The sequence below is a fragment of the Dromiciops gliroides genome, chromosome 3 (assembly GCF_019393635.1).
Source record: "Dromiciops gliroides isolate mDroGli1 chromosome 3, mDroGli1.pri, whole genome shotgun sequence".
NCBI lineage: Eukaryota > Metazoa > Chordata > Mammalia > Microbiotheria > Microbiotheriidae > Dromiciops > Dromiciops gliroides.
This window is the reverse complement of record NC_057863.1, coordinates 270,073,370-270,082,268: the sequence shown is the minus strand read 5'-3', so window position 1 is coordinate 270,082,268 and position 8,899 is coordinate 270,073,370. Positions and strand designations below refer to the sequence as shown.

The 8,899-nt window shown below is 39.6% G+C and overlaps 1 protein-coding gene across 5 annotated transcripts in view; it reads right to left on the bottom strand.

The window, feature by feature from the left end:
- Nucleotides 1–3,281: 3,281 nt before the first annotated feature.
- The window catches only part of GART (phosphoribosylglycinamide formyltransferase, phosphoribosylglycinamide synthetase, phosphoribosylaminoimidazole synthetase), a 37,318-nt gene continuing 31,700 nt past the window's right edge, over nt 3,282–8,899 (bottom strand). For all 5 annotated transcript variants that reach the window (XM_043996357.1, XM_043996359.1, XM_043996356.1 and 2 more), the window contains 2 exons: nt 4,019–4,134; nt 3,282–3,932 (listed from right to left, as the gene is read on the bottom strand). In XM_043996357.1, the coding sequence (XP_043852292.1) occupies nt 3,741–3,932; nt 4,019–4,134 (308 nt within the window). In that variant the 3' untranslated portion in view covers nt 3,282–3,740. The remainder of the gene's footprint in view (nt 3,933–4,018; nt 4,135–8,899) is intronic.

Below are 8,899 nucleotides of genomic sequence, written 5' to 3'. Positions count from 1 at the left end.
TAATAGGAAAACTGTGAAGGAACTGCAAAGGGCTTTAACAAAATATTTTGTTTTGTTTTGTTTTTGGCAGGGCAATGAAGGTTAAGTGACTTGCCCAGGGTCACACAGCTAGTAAGTCTTAAGTGTCTGAGGCTGAATTTGAACTCAGGTACTCCTGACTCCAGGGCCGGTGCTCTATCCAACTGCGCCATCTAGCTGCCCCAACTTTTTTTTTTTTGCAGGGCAGTGAGGGTTAAGTGACTTGCCTAGGGTCACACAGCTAGTGTCAAGTGTCTGAGGCTGGATTTGAATTCAGGTCCTCCTGAATCCAAGGCCAGTGCTTCATCCACTGCGCCACCCAGCTGCCCCTACACTGGACTTTTAATAAGGCATTTGGGGGGGCAGCTAGGTGGCGTAGTAGATAGAGCACAGGCCTTGGAGTCAGGAGTACCTGAGTTCAAATCTGGCCTCAGACACTTAACACTTTCTAGCTGTGTGACCCTGGGCAAGTCACTTAACCCCAATTGCCTCACACACACACACAAAAAAAATAAGGCATTTGGGTGGCCAATGGGAACTGTGCCATGTGAACCTTGTTGGGACCCTTTGGTACAAGGCACTTAGGGACTGAGAAGCTGCAATGGTTTAAGTCTTAAAGGAGACAGTAGTGGGTAAATGAAGCCCTGGTATGGGGTTGGGAGAGTTTGGCCAGTAGGGAAGAGCTCAGGTTCAGGCCTCAGCAGTGATGATACTCAGGGAAGCATGGCTGACTTGGCATAGGGCCAGTGATGTTTCCTATCTCAAGTCTTGACACAGAGGGAATGTTAAGGTCCCAGCACAGGTAAACATCACTAGGCCTCAATCAATAAACATTTAATAAGCACCTGCTTTATGTCTGTCAGATGCTGTGCTAAGTGCTGGGGAGACAAAAAGTAGGCAAAAGCCACTCTCTGCCCTCAAGGAGCTTACAATTTGATGGGGGGCATGGGGGTGGGGGAGAGACAAGATGCAAAGAAATATATACAAATCAAACTATTTAAAGGATAAAAGGGAAATTACTAAAAGAGGAAAAGCAGTGGATTTAGGAGGGGTTAGGGAAGATTTCCCATAGAAAGTGGGATTTTGGTTGGGACTTAAAAGAAGCCAGGGAAGTAAATAGTCAGAGTGGAGGAGGGAAGAGCATTCCAGGGACGCAGGACAGTCAGAAAGGATGTCTAGACCTTAAAGATGGACTGTCTTGTTTGTGGAGCAGCCAGGAAGTTAGTGTCACTGGATGGAAGAGGATGTGTTATGGGACAAGGTATAAGAAGACAGGAAAAGTTGGAGGGGACTTTGAATACCAAATGAAGCATTTTGCATTTGCTCCTGGAGGCAATAGAAAGCCATAGGAGTTTACTGAATGGGTGGTGGTGACATAAATCAGACCAGTACTTTAAGAAAATCCCTTTAATGGCTAACTGAAGGATGGATTAGAGTGAGGGACCAACCAGCAGGCTATTGCAGTAATCAAAGTACAAGGTGCAAAGACCCTGTGCTTGTAGTAGTGGCAGTGTCAGTAGAAAGGAATATATTCAAGAGATGCTGTAAAGGTGAAATTGACAAGCTTTCCCAATAGCCTGAATGTTTGGGGTGAGAGTGAGGAATTCAGGATGAGTCCTAAGTTTTGAGTTTGAGAGAATGTGTGGTGGGTGAAAGATGAAATAATTGGTTATCACTAGGTTAAGCTGACTAGAAATTCATTCAGATCAAAAGATCAATGTGGGGCAGCTAGGTGGCGCAGTGGATAGAGCACCAGCCCTGGAGTCAGGAGTACCTGAGTTCAAATCCGGCCTCAGATACTTAACACTTACTAACTGTGTGACCCTGGGCAAGTCACTTAACCCCAATTGCCTCACTTAAAAAAAAAAAAAGATCAATGTAAGGAGGTTTCTCACAATTGTACATTTCAAGCAATCCATGTCTTATCTGAAAACTGGCCCTGTACTGATCAGTTTTTATTTCTATGTTCCTTTGATTGTTTACAGACACTTTGGAGGAGTGGGACACCTTTTTTCCCTGAATTTAGGGAATTTCAGTTGTTTGCTTTCTCCCTCCCAACTTGGAAAGTCCCTAATCTAATTAGCTGGCCTTATTTGATTGTTTTTAACACAAAAAAGATTGTCTCCCCTGTATTCAGGGTCCAGTTTCAAGCTAAAGGAGGAAACTGGTCTTGATTTGTTAGGCAGTTGCCAAAAATTACTTAATAAGTTAAAATGCTTGGAAGATCAAACTTTTGTTTTCTCACATATTTCATCTTTCACTCACCAACAGTTCTCAGGGATGGGAAGGGGAGAGAATACATGGGATACTATATTGATGTAAGAAACAGAAAATAAGTGAGAAACTTATTTTTAAAAGGAGCATCAATCAAGGCTTAAAAAATCATTTTTAGTGACTTGTTATGGTTCTTAATTCTTGATGTTTGTTTTTTTTTAATTTTTAGTGAGGCAATTGGGGTTAAGTGACTTGCCCAGGGTCACAAAGCTAGTAAGTGTTAAGTGTCTGAGGCTGGATTTGAACTCAGGTACTCCTGACTCCAGGGCCGGTGCTCTATCCACTGCGCCACCTAGCTGCCCCAATTCTTGATGTTTTTAATGTCAAGTGTTATATTAAACAGTTCTACTTTTAAAAAGATCTACCATTTTCTTAATCTGTTTTTTAAGTCTCTGCTTATCTGTTTCAGATTTACTTTTCTTTTGGTGGATATTTAAATCTACAATCTTTTTTTTTTTTTTTTAATACTGAGTAGGGTCTTTTTTGGTTTACTCACTTCTCTAGCTTTCATTCCAGAATTGTGGAGTGGTGTTAAGGCCAAGATAAACTTCTGGATGGATGACTGGTCATATTTGGTCTTGACCTAGGTCATCTTTGTTCCTGCACCCATCTCCTCCTCCCGGGGTTAGGCCCACTGGGATCTCTGAGGTTAACAGTGCAGGGACCTCCATGGCATCTCAAGACTGAGAGCTAAGAACCTTGAAACCCCTAGGCTTGGGATGTCCAGGTCTGAGTGCTGCCAAGCTATGCTGATGGACATCCCTATAATTTCCAATTCTTTATCACCACAAAAAGAGCTGTTACAAATATTTTTGTAAGTATGAGCGATATATTAATCTTATGAGGTCTGTTAATAAAGGAATCATTTTTTAACAAAAAGTGTAAGGGTTTCTCCTCTGTAAGCTAGTGTCAACCGGACTCTCCCCAGAACCGGTTTCTAACCTCTACATATGACTGGAGCTGCACAGAATAGGCCAGAAACAGGTGAGTCAGGAATTAGAAAGTTTATTTTCTAAGTGGGAAAAAGGTTTGCAAGCAAGGTTGAGCTATGGACATGTGTTGGGGGCCCCATCCCTAGTTGAGGGGACCTAAGGCAGTGTGGGAAGACCTCAATATTTATACTAGCGAGCTGTATTCTAACAATGAGGGAACAGCAAGCATGTGATGAATTTGATGCACTGCTGTATGTTCCGACTTTGTGCAGTGTTTCTTTGACCAGAGAACACCTGGTGAATTGGGTGACTAGCCTAGAGGGTGAGATAATCTAGGGGGTGATCACAAAAGATTATTGTCCCGCCAAGCTCAGGGCACAGCTTGCTTGCTGGGTCTTAGCTCTGGAAATAGGGAGTCTAAATTTTACTTTGTCATTAGTATTTTGTATACAAGACAGAAAGTACAAATGATAGCATTTGATAGATAAACCCAAATTTTCACCCTAAATTTATGTTTTATTCCTCTTTACTCCAACAAATTTTTCCATTTTCTCCAAGTTTTACTGCACCACTCGCCACCAGCTGTAAAGCAGCAGGAAATGCTTTATGTTCTGCTATTTTTACTCTTTCTGATAAAGTTGCAATAGTGTCACCTCTCATTACTGGGACAGGTTCTTGAATAATAATTTGTCCAGCATCCACTTGTTCCTACAAAAAGAAAAACTGCTTTCAATATATCCAAAGCTAACTCAGTCCATACAAATGTTCCTTTTAAAGAAAAGAAATAGACTTACAGTCACAAAATGTACTGTACAGCCAGTGATTCTCACTCCAGCTTCAAGAACCTGCTCATGGGCATTGGAACCCTTAAAAGAAGGGAGCAATGATGGGTGGATATTGATTATTTTACCTAGAAATTAAAGAAAACAAAAAAAAAGTGTGCTTAGAGCTTGGACCTCCTAAGTTCACCATATGGAATTGTACTACTGACATAGATCAGGGCCCACCACATGGAGGATGATTTTATACTAGTTACATCTTTTGCCAAGAACCTATTTAACACATACTAAAGTACTGTACAAAACTAACACTAATAGTGCTATATAGCTTTCTCACCATTTTAAACTATTTTATCTATTATATAACATATATAAATAATCATTACTTGAGGAGAGAAGTAAGACCAATTAAGGGAATTTACAGGTGGCTTCCCATATGAGGCCACACAAAATAACTGATTCTTGAATGATGCTATTTTAAGAAGAAGAGAGGGAAGGGAATAAGCATTTATAAAGCACCTATTATGTACCACGTACTGTGCTAAGTGCTTTTCAAATATTTCATTCAATTCTCACAAAATCCTTGTGAGGCAGGTACTATTATCATCCCCATTTTAAAGGAAACTGAGGAATACAGAGGTTAAGTGACTTGCCCAGGGTCACAAAGCTCTGGTGTCTTCCTTACTCTAAGTGCAGGGCTCTATCCACTGCCTCAAATAGCTACCTAGATAGGCAGAGGCTACAGCCTGTGCAAAAATATGGAAATGTTAGGTAGGTAGACGAATGAAATGCCAAGTATAAGGAATGGCAAGTAGACCAGTTTGCCAGTAACACTGAGTACATGATGGGACAAAGTGAAATAAGCCCAAAAATAGATTTAGATAGACAAAGACTATAAATTTCAAACTGTGGAATTTATAACTTAATCTAGGGCAAGAGAAAACTATAGGAGATTTTTGGAACAGCAGAATAAGATGGGTGAAACATCCTTTAAGAATGTTATTTTGAGAGCAGGGTAGAAGATAGATTGGCAAGTGGAGAGACTGAAAGCACGGAGATGGACTGGGAAGCTGAGGGGGTGATGAGAGCCTGGACTAGAGGAGTGTTTCTAAGAATGGAAGAGATGCAAAAGATGTTTTGGAAATACAAGTGCCAAAACTTGACAATGATTGGATATGAGCGGGGAGAAGTCCAGGATGACTTCGGGTGACTGGAATGGTGGGTCATGGTAGATTTAAAAAAGAAGGAAGATGAACAGTTGTGGGTGCAAAGACAATTATTTCCAGTTTAGACACAATGAGTCTGAGATGTATAAGGGACATTTAGTAGGAGATATTCAGCAAGTAGGTACTACGGGCCTAGAGCTTGAGAGACAGAATAAGGTTAGGCATGCAGATTTAGGAATCCCTGCAAAAAGAACAATTAAAGAAAGATGAGAAGATGATGGAGAGAGGGTTTAGTGAGGGAAGAGGTCAAGGGGAAAAGGATATACATGATGATCCAACATAGGTTAACTTAAAAGTGGTTACATAGAAGAATATACTGTTGGGCAGACAGGTGGTACAGTGGATAAAGCACTGGCCCTGGATTCAGGAGGACCCTGAGTTCAAATCCACTCTCAGACATTTGACACTTACTCTGTAACCCTGGGCAACTCACTTAACTGTCATTGCCCTGGGGAGGGGAAAAAAAAAAAAAGAATATACTGTCAAAAGCTGCAGAGGCCAAGAAGGGTAAGGTCTGACATTAGATTTAGCAATTAAGAGATAATCTCTAACTTTGGATGGAAGTTTTAGTTGAGCGATGAGGCTGAAAGCCAGACTCTAAGAGACCGAGAATTAATTGAGAAAAGTTTTTCCTAGGAGGTTGCTTATAAAAGAGAAGAGATTTAGGATGACTGTTTCATGGAATGGCAGGTCAATGTGATTTTGTTATTATTATTATTTTTCCTAATAAAAGTATTACTTTCCAGTTACATGTAGAGATAGTTTTCAACATTTGTTTATAAAAGATTTCCAATTTCCAATTTTTCTCCTTCCCTCCCCTTGGCAGCAGGTAATCTGATATACGTTATATATATATAAAATAACATTAAACATATTTCTGCATTAGTCATGTTATGAGAAGAATCAGAGCAAACAAGGAAAAACAGCACCAAAAACAAAATAATTTTATTATTATTTTTAACCTTATACTTCCTTGCCTCCCTCCCCTTTCCCCTCTCTGAGGAGGTAATCAATCAGACATAGTTTAAATATGTATGATCATGTAAAACATTACCATATTGTATATTGTATAAGAAAACTTGAATAAAAGAAAAAAAAATGAAAGAAATTGAAAGTGAAAAAATATAATGCTTCAGTCTGTTCCATCAGTATCAGTTCTTTCTTTGGAGGTGGATAGTATGTTTTATTAAAAGTCCTTTAGGGGGGGCAGCTAGGTGGCATAGTGGATAGAGCACCAGCCCTGGATTCAGGAGTACCTGAGTTCAAATCCGGCCTCAGACACTTAACACTTACTAGCTGTGTGACCCTGGGCAAGTCACTTAACCCCAATTGCCTTACTAAAAAGAAAAAAAAAGGCCTTTAGGATTGTCTTGGATCATTGTATTATTGAGAATAGTCAAGTCATTCACAGTTCTTCATCAAACAATATTGTTGTCTGTGTACAATGTTCTCTTGGTTCTGCTCTCTTCACTATACATCATTTCATACATGTCTTTTCAGGCCTTTCTGAAGTCATCCTGCTTGTCATTTCTTATAGCACAATAATATCCCATCACCATTATATACCACACTTTGTTTAGTCATTCCCCAATTGATAGGCATTTCTTTGATTTCTAATTCTTAGCCACCACAAAAAGAGCTGATAAATATATATATATATTTTTTAGTGAGGCAATTGGGGTTAAGTGACTTGCCCAGGGTCACATAGCTAGTAAGTGTTAAGTGTCTAAGGCCGGATTTGAACTCAGGTACTCCTGATTCCAGGGCCGGTGCTCTATCCACTGCACCATCTAGCTGCCCGAGAGCTGATATATTTTTATAAATTTGACTCAGCTCTCTATATAATTGAGAAATAAGGTCTTTATCAAAGATACTCATTTCAATTTAAAAACTTCTTTCTATCTATTATTTTATTTTATTTTAGCAGGGCAATGAGGGTTAAGTAACTTGCCCAGGGTCACACGGCTAGTAAGTATCAAGTGTCTGAGGCCAAATTTGAACTCAGGTTCTCCTGAAACCAGGGCTGGTGCTTTATGCACTGTGCCATCTAGCTGCCCCGCAGAGACACTTATTTCAAAAATTCTTTCCCAGTTTTCTGTTTCCCTTGTAATCTTGGTTACATTAGTTTTGTTTTTGCAAAAACTTATTTTACATTTTATTTTATTCTCTATATCTTCTTTGGTCCTAAATTCTTCCTCTGCCCATAAATTTGACAGATAAATGATTGCATACTCTCATAACTTGCTTATGGTATCACCCTTTATGTGTAAATCCTGTACCCATTTTGACCTTATTTTAGTATATGGTGTGAGATATTGATCTATACCTAGTTTCTGCCATGCTGTCTTCCCGCTTTCACAGCAGTTTTTGTCAAATAATGAGTTTTTGTTCCAAAAGCTTGGATCTCTGGGTTTATCATATACTAGATGACTACAGTCATTAACTAGAGTGTAATTTGTACCTATTCTATCCCACTGATTCACCTCTCTATTTCTTAGCCAGTACCAAACTGTTTTGATAATTACCGCTTTATAATACAGTTTGAGATCTGGTATTGGTCAATGTGATTTTAAAGGATGGAAAGATCTAGGCATAGAAAGACAACTAGGGAAAAAAAAAAAGCTGCTATTCAGCAGTTATAGCCCAGCTATGATTAGGTAATATAAACCTAATGTAGTGGATCCAGTGGGGAGTTATGTGGTTTCTTTCAAGAGTAAAGGATGGGGGGCGGCTAGGTGGCAGAAGTGGATAGAGCACCGGACCTGGAGTCAGGAGTACCTGAGTTCAAATCCGGCCTCAGACACTTGACACTTACTAGCTGTGTGACTCTGGGCAAGTCACTTAACCCCAACTGCCTCACTAAAAAAAAAAAAAAAAATAGTAAAGGATGGGGGCAGCTAGGTGGCGCAGTGGTTAAAGCTCCAGCCCTGGATTCAGGAGGACCTGAGTTCAAATCCAGTCTCAGACACTTGACACTTACTAGCTGTACCCTGGGCAAGTCACTTAATCCTCATTGCCCTGCAAAAAAATAATAAATAAATAAATAAATAAAAGGGTAAAGGATGTATGTGGGAGATAAATGGTAGGTGGGAAGGAATTCATGAGTAGTACAGAATACACACACACACACACACACACACACACACACACACGAAGGCCAGAAAAGGGGTTATAGACTAGAAGGAGGAGGACTAGGATGAAGAGAGGTTACAATGAAGATAAAGAATTGGTTTAGGGGCAGCTAGGTGGTGTAGTGGATAGAACACCAGCCCTAGATTCAGGAGGACCAGAGTTCAAATCTGGCCTCAGACACTTGACACTTAACTAGTTGTGTGACCCTGGGCAAATCATGTAACCCTCTTTGCCCCACAAAAAAAAGAAAGAAAGAAAGAAAGAATTAAGTATTACTGAGCATATAAAGAAAGCAAACCTCAACTCATCTTAATTTTAGAAAATACATGAATATTTAGCAGATCAAAGTCTCTGGTCCATTAGACATACACTATAATTTTGTGAATGGTTTTGATTAAAAAAAAATTCTAACCTTTAGAAGTTGCTTAGATTATGGTTGCATAGAAATAAAATGCCATCACAAACATTTCACCTTATGGAATGATTATACAAAAATCCCAAACTGCAATACTGCAGATTATATCTTGGTTTGGCTAAT